The 18037-nt window shown below is 40.3% G+C and overlaps 1 protein-coding gene across 2 annotated transcripts in view; it reads right to left on the bottom strand.

The window, feature by feature from the left end:
* Positions 1–18037, bottom strand: part of C2H4orf45 (chromosome 2 C4orf45 homolog) — a 98701-nt gene that overhangs the window by 54404 nt on the left and 26260 nt on the right. For both annotated transcript variants that reach the window (XM_047717803.1, XM_047717802.1), the window contains exon 2: positions 4448–4680. In XM_047717803.1, coding sequence (XP_047573759.1) covers positions 4448–4680 — 233 coding nt within the window. The remainder of the gene's footprint in view (positions 1–4447; positions 4681–18037) is intronic.

Raw genomic sequence — 18037 nt, 5'->3', positions numbered from 1 at the left:
GAACTAATCACAGAAACTTCCTCACATGGTAAACACTCAACCTCTTTTTACATTTGCTTTCTCTAAATAAATTCACAGAGAGAAAAAAATGTCTAATGAAGCAACCAAACCTTGATTGGTTTATTCACAGCCATTAAAAAACTTAATGTCTCATTATTAGTCTGTTCAAATAGCCCTAATACTGTCACAGAGAAGACCTCTACATTTCTTTTTTTTTTTTAGTAATGGAAATTTTAAAAAAAGATTTTATTTATTTATTTGACAGTGAGAGACAGAGAGCACAAGCAGGGGGAACGACAGGTAGAGGGAGAAGCAGGCTCCCTCTGTGGGACTTGATCTGAGGACCACGGAATCAAGACCTGACCCTAAGGCAGTCGTTTAACCAACTGAGCCACCCAGGTGTTCTGACCTCTGCATTTCACAACCCTGGAATTTGTGGCATTTACAAATAAGGCAGAAGTTTCAAAGTCTTGAAGATTTTACTTTTTATTACACTATACTGTATCACATATAAATATACTGATGGGTTCCCATAAAGAGAACTTTATGTAGATTTTCAAGTTGTTAGATTCCATGACATATTGGTTGTAATATAGGTTATGATTAATTGGTTTAATGTTGTCTTTGGGATCACACCTATGAAGAATTAGTCATTGAATCCAGTATAACCTTGTTTTTGTGGGAAAACCGAATGACTTAAATCATTTGGTCATGAGGCCAGAGTGCAGGAGCAGAAAATGGCACTAGGAAGCCAGCTGATACTATTGAGGTTTGGGTTAAAAACAGAACCAAGGGGAGGGAGAGATGCTCAGTGAGGAAGGAGTTAGAAAGTCCCCTCAGTTTGGCATGGGGTTGAAACCAAAATTGTTTCAATGGTCTTCATATATTCTTCTCTTTGTGGGCAGCAAGGCAAAGTTTATTGACTGATAATAAAGTGATAGTGCAAAGCTCCCAAAGAGGAAGGAAACTCGAGAGGGTTGCCCAGTCTTCATATAATTCTTGCAGAAACATCACATGCAGTTTGGCAGAGACTAAATCCATTTTTTAATAGAGGAGAAGAAGAATGTACTATTCTTAAATCTGAGATAATAACAAAAGCAATGATCTTTACTGGTTTATATATACACGTGCTATGATGACATTGCAGCCCATATAAACATGAGTAGGAAATAGCTAAACATAAAAAGATCCAGAAAAGAAAACCGATATTGTGATCTTTACTGACCTCTTTGATGTGGGGACATTTTTCAGGCGTCATTCAGTCTAGAAGTTATTGTCTTTCTACCAAAATGTAGATGACCTATAAAATCCTTCCCAGTCCCCAAACAGGAGAGGCCATTCCCAGGTAGGAAGCAGCTGCCCCGGCATCTTACCAAGAGTCTAATGGAGGTGCCTGAGCATTGGTAGCTGCCAGTCTCCTGCAAACCTGGAGTGGTGGATTAGAAAGAATAGCTGTTCAGAAACCCACTAGAAACCCACTAGATAAAGGTTTGTGCTGAAAAATCAGAGCTCTGAGCAACTGCAGTGAGAGACCCTGGGGAGTCCCTGAAGTTAGGCTGAAACAGAGCGCCGTCTTCATCGGGTTATGCACAAGGATGGTGGAGGGATGTAGACAGGGTCCACTAAAGACAAGGAACCAGAGAAAAACAGGAGGTACCTTGAGGCATTTCTCCATTTCCCTAAGTTACATCAAACTAAGGAATGAACCAGCTCCCTGGTAAGGAGGGGTGTGAGCGACACGGACTCTCATATACCGTTTGTCATTAGGAGCTCATTTTTATGCATGGAGTGTGTGTGTTTGTGTCAACTCAAATGTCAATTCATGCCAAGTCATATGGATCGAAAGTAACTGCCTAAAGCACTGGGTTAGTAAGGAATCTGAGGCTAGACTGAAAAACGAATATTGCCTTAGATGTAGACAGTCATGCCTAGGTGCCGAGTGGAAGATCAGGAGCCTTGACGGCCAAGTCTAGACCCTAACTGGTGGATAAATTATAGATGGTTATTCACTAATATGCACAGTTGAGCCTTGAACAACATGGGTTTGAAGTATGCAAGTCTACTTTCACGTGGAATTTTTTTTTTTACAAATACAGTACAGTTCTATAAATGTATTTTCTCTTCCTTATGATTTTCTTAATAACATTTTCTTTTTTTTAGTTTATGATAAGAATACAGTATATAATACATATTCAGAATGTCATCATCATCATCAACTCTTTTCTATTATCCACAGGCTTGAAGGTCAACGGTAGGCTATTAGTCATTAAATTTGGGGGGAGTCAAAAGTTACACGCAGATTTTCAACGGTTGGATCAGTACTCCTAACCGCTTCATTGTTCAAGGGTCAGATGTACAGTCAATCTCCATGAATCTTGTTCTCCTTCCAAAGATCTTGTTGAAGATCGTTATGAGGTAGGTACATCTTTGGAAACAATTCCTGTCAAAATGCCAGGGCCAGGAAGGTGCACAGATGATAGGTAACAGTTCCCATGGCTTGTGCCGAACAGGACCAGCTTCTGAATGTGCCACAAGTCGGGGGAGAAAAACCATCATGCGGCTCAGACTCCGTCTCACAGGGGTTGAGAAGACAGTGCTACGGAACAGAATAGTGGTTTAAAGCCTCCTGTGAAATATGAATGGAAGAAACAATAAATTCCTTCCTGGAAGGCTAGCTCATGGCTGCTATCTCTTTTAGATTCACAGCTTGTTTCAACGTCCAAGGAACACTTGAATATGCTTCATTTGAATAGGCAAATGTGTTCTTGATTTAAAGATAAAGAAGGAAGAGAAGCAGTACACACCCAAGATGGCCAAACAGATACATGGTGTCACCCAAAGAGAAGCAAAAAAGCAACAGACGTTTGGACTCTCTCAAACCAGCCGCCTTGCCTGGGCTGTACTCTTCCTGCTGGTGGCCAGTCTTGGTATCTCTGACTTCATCTTTCTTGCTTAGGTGGAATGGGACACCATTTAAGAACCTGAATATCTGTTCCGTTAAATGACACTAAGTAACAGTAAGTACAGCAAACATACCGCTAAGAACTGACATCTGGATGTCAGCCACGTGCCAGGCATCATACCTCGTGTGTTCTTTGTGGTCTCATATTTAATCCTCACATAACAAAAATAATATTAAATACATAGAGGCCTGAGATGTGCCAGGCACGGTTCCCAGCCCTTTACGAATATTAACTTGCTTAATGTTTACAGCAGTGCCGTGAGGTAAACACTAAGACTCATAATGAAGAAACCAAAGAGGTTAAGGAACTTACAGGGCCACCCACAGCGAGCAGCAAGTAGGTGGCAGAAGAGGATGGGATTTCAGGTGGTCTTGGGACGCGGGCATTCTGCACACACTCGTGTGGAACAGAAGGGAGCAGGGACCCAGAGAGCGGAACTCACTCGTTCAGGGTCGCAGAGGGAAACCTAACTCAGAGTCAGGATTTGAATCCAGCCCTGTCTGACTTCAAGGACTGAGCTTCCAAGCACTTTCTCCCACTGCCCGAAGTTGAGCCAGAAAAAGGTTTTTTCTTTTGTTGACCTTTACCATATGAGGCAGTCCTATATTGCCTTACGCATTTGAGGAGATCCAGTTATTTCATGGTTGATCCATGTTCAGTTTTCAGATAATGCAAAGGTTTGCCTGGAAAAAAAAAAAGTCTGAATTCTCAGAGTTTACTTCTAAAATCACCTGGGGGGGCACCTGGGGGGCTCAGTGGGTTAAGCCGCTGCCTTCGGCTCAGGTCATGATCTCGGAGTCCTGGGATCGAGCCCCACATCGGGCTCTCTGCTCTCTCGGGGAGCCTGCTTCCTCCTCTCTCTCTCTGTCTTCCTCTCTGCCTGCTTGTGATCTCTCTGTCAATAAATAAATAAATAAATAAATAAATAAATAAAATAAAATAAAATCACCTGGGTTCTCTTGTCTCAGAGGAGACTGTCTGGACTCATGCCTACATCCACATCACCAAAAGGAACTAAGACAAGATCTCGAAGCACCCTTCCGCTAATTACTCTGAATTATGTGATACAAAGGCATTATCAACACAGTGCATCTTAAAGAGCTGGAACTCTCTGTTTCGGCTTGTGGATGATGTCCAGCCCAGGCTTCTTTTATACCACCCACTCAGAATGCAGCGCTAGGATGGGGGAAGTACGTGTGAATGTCGCAGCATAAATGTGAATCTGAACACATTCCAAAGCCAAACACAAACGCTTTTGGATTATGCATGGCTTCCTTCTCTTCACACCTCTCCTCTCATGTATTAAAGGGCCTAAAAGGGAATCATAGCAAGTCCATTTATTCACACATTTCTTTTTCTGCAAAACTCAAATCCTAGAACTTTTCAATGACAAATCAAGAACATGACATTTCCTGGGGAAGCTTATTCAGAAAGGATTCAAGTCAGAAACGATCCTTTATGAAGAGCGTATTTAAGAGCAATACCTTGATCTGAAAGCCAGTCCGAAGCCTTGTTTGGTTGATAAAATCATACTGTGGTATTCCCCAGCCAACTTCACCAACATACTCGTATTTATATTTTGCTGGTAAGTTTCCATTTGAGGCAGGTCTCCATAAATATCTGAGATCTCCAGTCTTTTCCAATGCCGGGCGTTTTTCTCCTATATAGGACGTGTGCTGATGAACTTTAGGTAGATGATCCTTTATATAATCTGGGCCTTAAAAAGACAGAAAGATAGACTTTTCAAAAACTCTACACTTGGGGCACCTGGAGGGGCTTAGTTGGTGAAGCATCTGCCTCTTGATCTCAGCTTAGGTCTTGATCTCAGGGTCCTGAGTTTGAGCCCGCACCAGGCTCCATGGTGGGTGTGGAGCCTACTTAAAAAAAACAAAAACAACACCAAAAAAACTCTACACTTATTCTGAAGTGCTCTTGTCATTTTAAATGGTTAAAATAATAATAGCTAATGATTATATGGTGTTGACCAAATGCTAGTTGCTCTTATAAGCCTTTTAGATATATTAGTTCAGTTAATCCTTATAACCATGAGATACGTGATACTGTTTTCACCAGTTTATAGGTGGGGAAAATGAGGCCCAGAAAGACTGGTTACTCTTGCAGAGTCACAGCTAGCAAGGTCTTCGTTGCCAGACAGGCTGTCTCACAGGTTGTGCTCTTTATCGTCCCCCACTCTACTGCTCTGTTTAGAACCAACTTAGTACAGTCATGTCTTAGATACTAAAAACCCTCACTCGTGCCACACTTGTAGGCTGCGGGCTTTTAGACATTGGGGTGTTTGATGTAGATAAAATCCTGAAATGAGAATGAGCAAATTTCCCAAATGTAGCAGAAGCAACTGGAAAATGGAGACTCTCAGATGAGAAGGGCATTGTGTAACAGGTGATGACCAAAGACGGGGATATTTAATAAATATTTGTATTTTACATGTAAGGCAGTGATCAAAAAGGAATCCATGAATTGTGGAAGTGGGTAAAACAAGCAGAAATAAGAGAAGGTCTGGAAAAAAGATCACTTAAATAAACCTGGTATTGAAAGTTGAGGATGTGAAATGTAAAGGGGAGCACAGATCTGTGGGAAGAATGGCACTGATGTAAAATAGAAAGTGAGCTGCTGGCCAGGGAGTGTTTCAGAAGTCCCAGACCCAACACAGCTGCAGACTGTATGGACAGGTGAGGGGCGCAAAGGAGAAGCTTCATTCTCATTCCCAGAACTTGTCCAAAGACATTGAAGGCAGAAACTGTGCTGTGATCATGATGTCACCTGGTCCCTCCCAGTCCTGTGGCTCCTTTCATCTGGCTCTCAGCTTAGGGAGCTCAGTGTTTGCAAAGCACACAGATGCACCTGGGCTTTGACAAGGTACTCTGACAGGATGGTCAATGTGCTAGCAAGTCTGGGCTTACAAAAGTCATCTAAGCTTTCCTGGGATGTTGGGAACATAAGAAATTGCTCTTCAAACATGTGATTTGGGCAGATGTTTTCACAGCTTCCTAACCGCCATCACTCCCTAGGATGCACTGAGTATTCACTGTGGCTAATTTCCCTTGATGAATTCATTGGCTCTTCCATTGTATTCATGTCTGGGGTTTTCCCTCAGGTGTAATGACTTTGGTAAAGACTAGAATGGCCAGAGTATGAAATAGTGTTTTTTGTTTGTTTGTTTGTTTTGTTTTTATGTGACGGGACTGAGGTCTTACCTATAAAACTCCTGTCATAGGGAATTTTTGCAGGCTCTTCTGTATGCAACAGAAATACAGAAAAACTGTGGTTAGTCTTGCTGAAATTTCAGTATATGTTTAGGGCAGTATTTTCCCAAATGTTTCATCAAATGCTGCTTCCGTGAGGGTACCATGAAGATATATGTAGGGGCGGGACAAGAGTGCTTTTTAGTCAAAAACATCTGGGAACACAGCTTGCTACCTTTGCCTTTTACAGAGTCACAGCATATGAAAGCATAATAAAAGCTCTGAGAAATCCTATAGTAAATAAGCCCATTTACAATGAGGTAACCCAGTGTTTCCCAAACTTATTTAAACATTCATCTCTTCTCCCCGCTGGGTCCCGTTTACACATTCTGCAGATACCAACGGATTTGGGGAACATTACATTTGTGTAGTGTTTCGGTTATCATTAAAATTTTGTCATCACCACTTGTTACTACAGATGGGAGAGAAGATACATATCTGTAGTTAGTTCCTTAGTCACTCTGTGGACTGCTCTTCGTTGTTTAAAAGAGCCGTGACTTGACAGCAGAATCAAAAGCACTTAGTTGTAGACGGTGTAGGGGAAGGTGCCCATACTCTGCAAACCGGGAGTATGTTTAAGGGTTGTTTGGGTGGGCAGGGGGCTCCAATCAGGGTTCTCTGTGGCTTAAGTCAGGTTGCTGGATTTTTTCAAACTCCCGTCTCCTCATCCATGCTTTAGAAATAGTGTGACTCGATAGTCATGACACAAGAGATTCCTGGGAAGACCCTGCCCTGGGCACACAGTGGACTCGGGCATCTGCCTTAAGAGACGGAGGCGGCTAGATGCCAGAGCCCAAGGCAGGCCCTGTGTTCGCAGCAGAGGCCCCAGAGCCAGCCCAGGGTTTACCGGACCCAGACGTCCGCATATCACTGCCCGACCAGCGACACACAGGAACGCGCTTTCCTTAGTGAGAACGCTCCCCAGGTGCTCAGCTTGAAGTGAGCCATTGTGCTCTCCCAAACCTCATCCTCCAGATCCTAGACTCTATGCTGGCTGTGATTCCCTGCTTAAAAGTAGAACTTCCAACTCATGTGCAGTCCACGGTCTCTTTATTTTTCCATTACTAATGATCATCTCTGTTCATCCACAGTTGCTACATCCCTTAGGGTGTTTCTAGTTTTTCTTTTTTTTTTTTCTTCCATCCTATGGCAAGTTTTCCTGGATCTTTCATCCTCTTCCTCAAACTTCAGCCTCGTTTTGCCAACAGTGAGATCAGCCGCCTGGGGTTAATAAAGTCCTCATTTGCCCATCTTCTTTAAAGTTCTCTTCTGTGTCTGAAGGCTTGCTCTAACGGGACAAGGAGCAGCTACGGCACTAACACAGAGCCGCCCTATGCCGGTCAGTCACTCTGAACTCTTCTCTACTGGGTAGCCCCATTATGATGGGGAAAGGAGATGTACTTCCATTAAAACCTGTACCAGGCTTCGTGGCTCCACGCTTCTCTATCTTCTTGACTTGGAAAGACTGAGTATGTTTCCTCTCCCCACTACATGGACCCAATAGTATTCACTTGTTTGTGTTGAGATTCTAGATTTACAGTTAAGGTTGTGGGGTTTTTAAAAAAATTTTAAAAGATTTTATCCAATTATTTGACAGAGGGAGAGAGGGAACACAAGCAGGGGGAGTGGGAGAAGGAGAAACAGGCTTCCTGTCAAGCAGGCAGCCTGACGACTGAGCCACCCAGGTGCCCCGAGGTTGTAGTTTTTTAATCTAAACTGCTGAAGGTTCAAATCCTAACTTTGTCTTAGGCTGGTTTTGTGACCCAGGAAGAGTTCTTCAGCCTCTGAGTTTTAGGCTCCTTATCTATAAAATGAGAATGGTGATGCCTACCTATCTTGTTGGCATGTCAGATGGAGAGGAGGGGATCAATTTTATTTAAAGAAGTGCTTAGGTGAGAATGTGGCATACAGTATATCGCTAATATTACTATTAGTGTTTTTTCCTCTTTTTTGCTTGTTTTTTAGTTTTTATTTGATGTTTTGTCTCACCTTTTAAAATTTTTAAAAAATATATATTTAAAAAAAATTTTTTTTTAATTTTTAAAAATATATTTTACGGGGGCGCCTGGGTGGCTCAGTGGGTTAAAGCCTCTGCCTTCGGCTCAGGTCATGAGGATCAAGTCCCACACTGGGCTCTCTGCTCAGCGGGGAGCCTGCTTCCCCACTCTCTCTCTGTCTGCCTCTCTGCCTACTTGTGATCTCTGTCAAATAAATAAATAAAAATAAAATCTTTAAAAAAAAAATATATATATATATATATTTCAGGATCATTCCCTGATGAGCAATTTATTCCTATTGTGAACTTCAAATCCTTTTCTCTCCAGGGGTTGGCAAACTATTCTTATGGAAGGCCAGAGAGTAAGTAGTTTTGGCTTTGTAGAGCACATTGTCTCTGTCTCAACTCCTTAACTCTCCCACTGTAGGGCAAAAACAGCTGTAGACAACATGTAAACAAAAGAGTGTGGCTATGTGCCCATTAAACTTTATTTATGGACACCGAAATTGTAATTTCATTGAAATTCACATGTAACAAAATATTCTTCTTCTTTTGCTTTTCCCCTATTTGAAAATGTAAAAGCCATTCTTTACTCACCAACCTACAAAAACCGGTGGCAGGACAAATTTGAACCAGGAGCTATAGTTGGCGGACCTCTGCTGTAGATGGTGGGATCATGGTGGACCTAAGAAAGCAGATCACCACAAAGTCTGAAAAGAGCACAGACAGGCCAATCTGGGAGGTTTTCCAACAAGCTTCATCTGTTGCCAGCCCTTGAAAAGGACCCAGCTATGGCATGAGTCAGTAGAAAAAGAGAAAATTCCATCTCTGAGGCAAATGTCTCTTTCTAACCTCTTGACATTTCCAGTGTTTCACTTAATAATCAACTCATTCATTCGTTTATGCTTTCACTTATTTATTTATTCAACAAATGTTTGTTGATTTTCATGTCACTCCCTGTTCTGCATGCAGGGGGTATAGAAGTGAGCAAAGCAAGCACCCTGCCTTCACGGAGCTTACATTTCCTTGAAGAGGCAGGCAATAAAAGTAAATAGTCTTTCAATAGCTTTCATTTGACTTATCACAATAACCTCCTAAACTAGTCTTGGCTCTGGTTTCTATCCTGTCCAATCCGTCCTCCACACAGCTGCCTAAAGGGAATGAAAACTCAGTTAAAATAAATGCCTCTTGGGGCACCTGGGTGGCTCAGTGGGTTAAAGCCTCTGCCTTCGGCTCAGGTCATGATCCCAGGGTCTTGGGATGGAGCCCCACATCGGCTCTCCACTCAGCGGGAAGACTGCTTCTCTTCCTCTCTCTCTCTGCCTGCCTCTCTGCCTACTTGTGATCTCTGTCTGTTAAATAAATAAATCTATCTTTTAAAAAAATGCCTCTTCTCTTGAAAAAACATGAAATGATTTTCTACAGTGCTTGTAATTTTTTCCATCCAAATTTCTTAGGATGGCTAATGAGTATCTTCATAATCTGACCCTAACCTACTTATTTTTACCTTCCTTCACTTTTTCTCATTATCAAAATTCATCTTTTAAGGTTTATTGTGAGTTATACTTTTCTAGACAATACCCCTACTCTCCCAAGTCAAATGAGACACTCCCAGGCTGCCTTAACAGTAGTTTCTTTTAATTTCACTTTCCTTTTTTATATAATATTTAAGCTCCTAGAGCTTAATGTCATATTTATATGATATTTATGTGATATTTAATACCATATTTATTTGGTTATATCATATTTAAGCTCCTAGAGCTTACCCTCCTAGAGGGTAAAGGCTCTATCTTATTTATGTCTATAAACTTTTAAAAAAGATTCTTTAATTGAAATATATTTGATACATAACTGTGTAAATTTAAAGTGTGCAACATGTTGATTTGATACATATATTGTAATATGATTGCCATTACTGTGACAATTAGCAAATCTATCCTGTCACTTTATTATAATTCCTTTTTAATAGTTGGAATAGTTAATATATGGCATCTTGACAGGTTAGATGAAAATAAGACATTCTTATTGTCTATATTTACTATGCTGTGCATTAGATCTCTAGAACTTATTTACTGGTCTTTGCAAGTCTCTGCCCTTAAATATCTCCCCAGTCTCCAGGCCCTGGTAACCACTAATTTACTCTGTATTTTTACAAGTTTGGCTTTTTTTGATTCCACGTATAAGTGTATCATATAGTACCTGTCTTTCTCTGTCTGACTTATTTCACTTAGCGTGATGTCCTCAAATTCCATCCATATTGTTGCAGACGGCAAGATGGCCTTCTTTCTCATGGCTGTATAATATCCCATTGTCTATATTTATTACCTCTGTAAACTCCTACTTGCCAGCACAGTACTTTGAACACAGCTGGTCCTCAAGAAATATGTGTCAAATGCTGAATAAATGAATAAATGAATTTGAAAATTCTATCCAAAGCGGTGCCTGGCTGGCTCAGTCTGAAAAGCATGCAACTCTTGATCTCAGGGTCATGAGTTCAAGCCCTGTGATGGGTGTAGAGATTATGTAGGATAAATAAATCAATAAACTTTAACAGAAATCCGTCATAACAGAGGAAGCATATAAACTTATATTAAAAGAGAAGCAAACACTTCTTTAAGTATCTGAAGAGCAATCTACTCTCCAGAGCAGCGTTAAATCCTCCTATTTTGGATTTTATGATATGACACTTAAGGGTAAGGTCAGAGGAAGAACTGCTCTTCACAACATTTATTTTTAATAGAGAGAAGGATGAGACCTCATAGTAATATTACTTCATTTTATAATATTGCCTCATGAGGCCAATTCTCCACTTCAGTGACCAAAATGAAACATTCCAAGGAAATAAATCGAAAGGAATCAAGTGGAACATGGAAATGAGTGTTTTAATAAGTATATTTGAAAATCTGTTGACAAAATGGGCATAAATTTGCCATTACAGATGCGCTGTACAAAGCAGCTGGGCTTATTGGGAGACTCGAGGCAAGACAGAGGTCAGAGGTGAGAGCGGGAATGTGAAACTATGAAATGAACACTAATGGATACATAGCACAAGATACATCTCTTTCCATGTGGGGGGAAGAAGAGAGGAAAGGATGCTGTAAATTAATTTTTGCAACTGCTAACGTGAATAGGACTCTCCAGTTCCGACAATTACTACAGAATGGACCCACGGACTGGAAAAATTTTAAGGACTTCATTTCAGTCCCATTGGTGCAATTATGCAGTGGGTCTAACCATTAAACGAACTGAAAGATAAAGTTTGTCAGATTTCTGAAAGAGGCAAATAAACATCAGGCAGAAACATCCTTGCTCTGTACATCTGTTCTTCTCTCAAACAATAAACCTCCTGTGGATAATCTGAAAACATTAGAGGAAGCCTCCAATAAACTCAAACTGCCTCTGATAAATTCAAAGGATTATTGTATCAATAAGGTAACTTATATGATAATTACATATGAAATTATAAATTGGAATTTAGAGTTATAAAGAAATTGAGATTTCACTTGAGACTTATGCACAGTTCAGCTGATGGTTGAATTCACATTGATGGTACCCTACTGTGTGCCCGGAGCTGGGTCAGGCTGAACAAAATTAATAGGACATGACCTCTGTCTTTCTGCTTTTTCAAATGCTATAGACTGAATGACTGTGTCCCCCTCCAAGTGCATATGTGAACTACTAAGGCCCAACGTGATGAGGTTTGAAAGTTGAGCTTGTGTGAGGTGACTAGGTCTTGAGGGGGAAGCTCTTGTGAATGGGTTTAGTGCCCTCACGAGGGAGACCCCGAAGAGCTCTTTCACCCCTTCCGCCATTTGAGGTTATAGCAAAAAACATAGCCGTCTATGAACCAGGACGTGGGTGCTCACCAGACACTGACTCTACTCTCACCAGGTGCCTTGATCTTGGACTTTCCAGCCTCCAGAACCATGAGAGATAAATTTCTGTTGTGAATAACCCAAGGCCATGGTATTTTATTACAGTAGCTCCAAACAGACTAAGACACCATACAGTCTAAAGAAGACTATGTTCGTCTCCACTAGGAAACATTGCTCTCATGACAAACAATGGTATTCATTGAAACTTTAAAGTACAGTTTGATCTAGGTTTCATATGGCTGCTTAGGTTTCCTAGCTGTTTCGTGAGTGTGGGTCTTGTCTCTCTGCTTGTCAAGCCAGCCCTTGTTAGTTCCATTTAGAGACACGAACTGTCTTCTGTTTGCTTTGTAACTTCCACAGCATTCTAAGTAGTGCAATACAGTAAGCAAGCACTTGGTAATATTTCTTGAAAGAATGACTACTTTATCATTAAAGGTGCTGATATAATTCAAAAGTATAAAATTCTGTATTTTTCCTGCTGAGTGCAGAAGGAAGGCAAGATCAAAAGTTTTGCAGATATCTCTGGACTTTTACTTGGAAAATAAAATGAACAGATTTACCCGGACAAAAGTTTGCAACCAGGTGATTTGCTACAGGTTCATGTCACATGAAGGGGAAATGTAAGTAGATAATAATAAATAGGTTTCATTTTTCCTTTCTGGCTTTTGCCTTGGGAATTTTCCTAGTATAAACATGCATAGTCAATTGTATTACAAGAAATTGTATTACCACTCATGGAAACAGGCTCTAGGTGTCCCACTGAAAAAGGATATTTAAAAGATTTATGTATGTAACACCAATAAGAACTTGTTATGAGTACTGTAAATAACAGGGAATCCATGGCAAATGGATTAAATAATAAGAAAAATTGCTGTCATGTAATAAGATCTTTTGTGGTAGGAAGGTTCTGTGGTTGCTTAATTCAGAAGCTCAGTGATGTCTTCAGAAATGCAGTGTCTTTCCACCTGTGTGCCTTCAGGCAAAGCTCCCCGTGAGGTCCCAATGAGGCTGTCAGTTCCTGGTGTCAAACGCAGATACCATAATGCCCAAGAGGGCGGGTGTGTTTTGTCAGTTGGAGAAGCCTTTCCTAGAAAACCCCAGATGAGTTGCTCTCTCATTTTATTGGCCAGGATTGAGTCATTCATTTCTTCTGAAAACTAAGCACTGGTAAGAGTGACTGGTTTGAAGGAGTCAGGATTTAACCCTGAGTCATGCGAGGTGAGTGTAGACACCCAAACAAAATGGAGGTCCTCTAAAAGGAAGAAGGTGTATTGCCCTCTGAGTTGTCTGCTACAAAGCATATAGGGAAATGTTCATCATAGAAAAAGAAAGAAAGAAAGAAATCTCTCACACACATACACAATACAACTTTTTCCTGTTTTGTAATCTACTTATAAGACTGCATGAATTATTTGAAGTCAGTACTTCACCTTCCTTTGGTTCTGGAGCATGATCTCCAATTATAATGATCTGTTTGGTGTTTGTGCTCTCCTACCTGAGGATATAGACTTATATGGAAATGATGCAAAGAAATGGAGGCAAGCCAGGGGCTCCATCAGAACTCATCTTCTCAAAATGCAAGGAAAAGAGAGCAGTTGCTGGTGTTCCTATCTATTTAAACCTTAAAACAATTTTTTTTAATTTAATTTATGAGAGAGAGAAGCGGGGAGAGAGAGAAAGAGAGGGAAGGCAAGAAGACCCCCTGAGCACAGAACCTGAGATGGGTCTCAATCCCAGGACCCTGAGATCATGACCTGAACTGAAATCAAGAGTCAGATGCTCGGGGGCACCTGGGTGGCTCAGTGGGTTAAGCCTCTGCCTTTGGCTCAGGTCATAAACCCGGGATCCAGTTCTGCATCAGGCTTGCTGCTCAGCAGGTGGCCTGCTTCCCTCTCTCTCTTTCTCTCTCTGCCTGCCTCTCTGCCTACTTGTGATCTCTCTCTGTCAAATAAATAAATAAAATCTTAAAAAAAAAAAAAAAAGAGCCAGATGCTCAGCCACTGTGTCACCCGCACACTCCTCAGAGAGAGAGCAGAGGTCTGCAAACTCTTCTGTAAAAGACGGCGAGTAAATGTTTTTGGCTTGGGGGTGATACCCTATTGGTCACAATTCCTCAACCCTGCCCCAAGCAGCACAAAAGCAGCCACAGACAACATGTAAACAATTGTGTGCCTACATTCCAACAAAACTTGATTTATGGACCCTGAAGTTAGAATTTTATGTCATCTCATGTCACCAAATATTCTTCTTTTAATTTTTTCCAACCACTTACAAAGTTAGAGACCATTTTTGGCTGCATAAAACCAGGCACCAAACCAGATTTGGTCCGCAGGCTGTAGTTAACTAACCCCTGATCTAGCGTGTGTCTCATATTTGCCTTTTATTTTACATAAGAAGCTACCATTAGATGAGAAGCTGCCATTCGTATTTTAGATAGGAAGTTTCTATTCTGATTACTTCACAGCAAAAGTTAGTACTTAAAAAAAATTTCTTTTAAATGCATTATTTTGCATGGAAGTATTCACTTTTTATTTGTATAATAGGTCCCAGTAAAGACCATTGCTTAATTCTATTTTGCTGATGTTAATTTGGCCTCATTTCATTTCTGACTTTGTGATCTTGATTTTGTTATTATTAGGATTGCCTAAATGAGCAGTGAGGAGATGCAAATGTAGTTAACCTGCCAGCGCAAATAAAATATAGAAACAGTGGGGTGGAATACTAAATTATACAGGTAGTTTGGAAATAACATCAGGTTAGAATTACACTGGTTTTTCCCCACCAGAAAGAGCTGAGAGAGTACACATTGCTCCATTAGTGCTCTGAGTAATGATGATAATCACCACCTAATCCAAAGAGAAGAGCATAGCTAACACTGGACTGGATAGAAACGGCTACTCCAGTTATGGGACTATGAATTACAAAATGTACTGTTGACTTAATACCAGGTTGGCCTCAAAAGAGAAAAGAAAAGAAACTCACCACTTTAAATGTGGATATTGATAGTAAGGTACATCATAACTACAGACAAGTTAAAATGTAATTTATTAAAATAACACTTATTTAGCCTAGGTGAAATATGGCAATTTCCTTCTCTATTCCCTCGATAAACAGTGTATCAGGAAAGGATTGTCTATTTCTAGATGTCAGCAAGTGAATTCAATTTAGACCAGGGCAATTTAGACTAGTAAGTGATATTTCTCATCTTGTAAATTATATAATAAGTACAGGAATGCCTGGCTGGCTCAGTTGGTAAAGCATGTGATTCCTGATCTTACGGTTGTTGAGTTCCAGCCCCACACTGGGTGTAGGGATTACTTAAAAACAAACAAACAAAAAAAACCACTAGAAATGGCTAAAGGTATGCTATAAGAAAAAAATATGACACCTGCTATTTCAATTATTGAGAAATATTTAATTATAAAAAACAAGAAAGCATTGATCAACAGATAGGTACTCTTTATAGTTCTTTTTTATCTTTTTTGTTACACCTTTAACCCTTTCTACTTGGACCCCTTGGGGACTGGTTGTGCGCCCAGACAGTTAGAAGAATTGAAATAAAATGACTGCTTACTTATTCCTAGAATAGATTTCACTGGGCTGCAGAGCTTTGCTTTGGAAATGGATTTGTGAACAGGTGAACTATTAGATTCACAAAGCCACATGAGAGCAGAGATTTACAAATTATAAGTTAATTTAAATTTCCTTATCACTCCATATCAAATAACCTTACTCTGGGATCTATTTTCCATCCCCGTGAGCAAACATTTCCTCTAGAATCCACTTGGTATAATAGAAAGAGCACTTGGGCAAGGAGAATGGCAACTGGGATTTTGGTTTTAGCCTCTCTGCCATTGGCTGTGAACTTTCTTTTTCTTTTTTTTTTTTTTTTAAGATTTTATTTATTTATTTGACAGAGAGAGAGATCACAAGTAAGCAGAGAGGCAGGCAGAGAGAGAGGAGGAAGCAGGCTCCCCGCCGAGCAGAGAGCCCCATGCGGGGCTCGATCCCAGAACCCTGAGATCATGACCTGAGCCGAAGGCAGAGGCTTTTAACCCACTGAGCCACCCAGGCGCCCCGGCTGTGAACTTTCAAAAGTCATTTTGTCTTCCTTGTTAACCTCAATTTCTTCATCATTTTTTTTCAAAAACTTTATTGAAGTATAACTGAAATACAATAAACTGCATATATTTAAAGTGTATAATTTGTTAAGTTTTATTTGTACATATGTAACAGCTTTGCCAGATAAATACAGAATACCCAGTCAAATTTGTATCTCAGGTAGACAATGAATAATTATTTTAGTATAGGTATGTTCCAAACATTGTGTGATACGTATGCTAAAAACTCTTTATCTGAAGTTAAGTTTAATTGGGCATCCTCTATTTTTTTACTTGCTAAATCTGGTAACCCTAGTCATGAAATATCCACCACCATCAAGATAAAGAACATATCCATCACCCCCAAGAGCTTCATCATGCCCCTTTGCAAATCGTTTTTCTCCCTCCCTACCCTTTTCCTGTACCCCAAGCAACCACTTACCTGTTTTCTCTTACTATAATTAATTTGCATTTTTTACAATTTTATGTAAATGGCATCAGTACAGTGTGCACTTTCTTTTGTCTGGCTTCTTACACCAAGCATAATTATTTTGAGATCATCTTTATTATGACATGTACCAACAGTCTATTCTTTTTTATTGTGAGCCATATTTCACAATAAAATAAATAAAACTGTATGGTAAGCAACAGTTTATCCATATTCCTGCTGATGGACTTCAAGGTCGTTTTCAGTGTGTAGCTGTTACAAAGAAAGCTGCTATGAACAGCTGTGCACAAATCTTTGTATGGAAATGTGCTTTCATTTCTTCCAGGTAAATACATAAGAGTGGAATAGCTGGATCATAGGGTGGGTGTATTAACTTAAGAAACTGCTAAATTGCTTCCCAGAGTGGTTGTATCATTTTACATTTCCATCCGCATGGTACGAGAGTTCTATTTTCTCCACATCCATCACATCCATGTAATACTTGGTAGAGTTGATCTTAATTTTTGCCATTCTAATAGGTGTGTGGTGGTATCTCATTGCAGTTTTAACTTGCATTTCTCTAATGATTGATAATGTTGAGCATCTTTATTTTTTTTTTCTTAAGATTTTATTTATTTGACAGAGAGAGACACAGCAGGAGAGGGAACACAAGCAGGGCGGGAGGAAGAGGGAAAAGCAGGCTTCCCGCTGAGCAGGGAGCCCAATTCAGGGCTAGATCCCAGGACCCAGGCTCATGACCTGAGCAGAAGGCAGACACTTAGTGACTGAGCCACCCAGGTGCCCTGATAACGTTGAGCGTCTTGTGCCTATTTGCCCTCTATATGTCTCTTTGGATGAATTATCCAAATATTTTGCTCATTTTTAAATTGCGTTGTTTTCTTATTGAGAGGTTGAGTTATTTATATATTCTGGATACAAGTCTTTTATCAATATGTACTTTGCAAATATTTTCTTCCAGTCTGTCTTTGTATATTTATATCCTCTTAACAGTGTCTTATGGAGAATAATTTTGATACAGACCATTTTATAAAGTGCTCCACATCACTCGGCATCAGGGAAATACAAATCAAAACCACAATGGGATACCACCTCACACCAATCAGAATGACTAAAATTAACAAGTCAGGAAATGACAGATGCTGGCGAGGATGTGGAGAAAGGGGAACCCTCCTACACTGTTGGTGGGAATGCAAGCTGGTGCAACCACTCTGGAAAACAGCATGGAGGTTCCTCAAAAAGTTGAAAATAGAGCTACCCTATGACCCAGCAATTGCACTACTGGGTATTTACCCTAAAGATACAAGCATAGTGATCCGAAGGGGCACGTGCACCTGAATGTTTATAGCAGCAATGTCCATAATAGCCAAACAATGGAAAGAACCTAGCTGTCCA

The sequence above is a fragment of the Lutra lutra genome, chromosome 2, assembly GCF_902655055.1.
Source record: "Lutra lutra chromosome 2, mLutLut1.2, whole genome shotgun sequence".
NCBI lineage: Eukaryota > Metazoa > Chordata > Mammalia > Carnivora > Mustelidae > Lutra > Lutra lutra.
The sequence above is the reverse complement of the archived record's forward strand: the minus strand, read 5'-3'. Positions and strand labels throughout refer to the sequence as shown.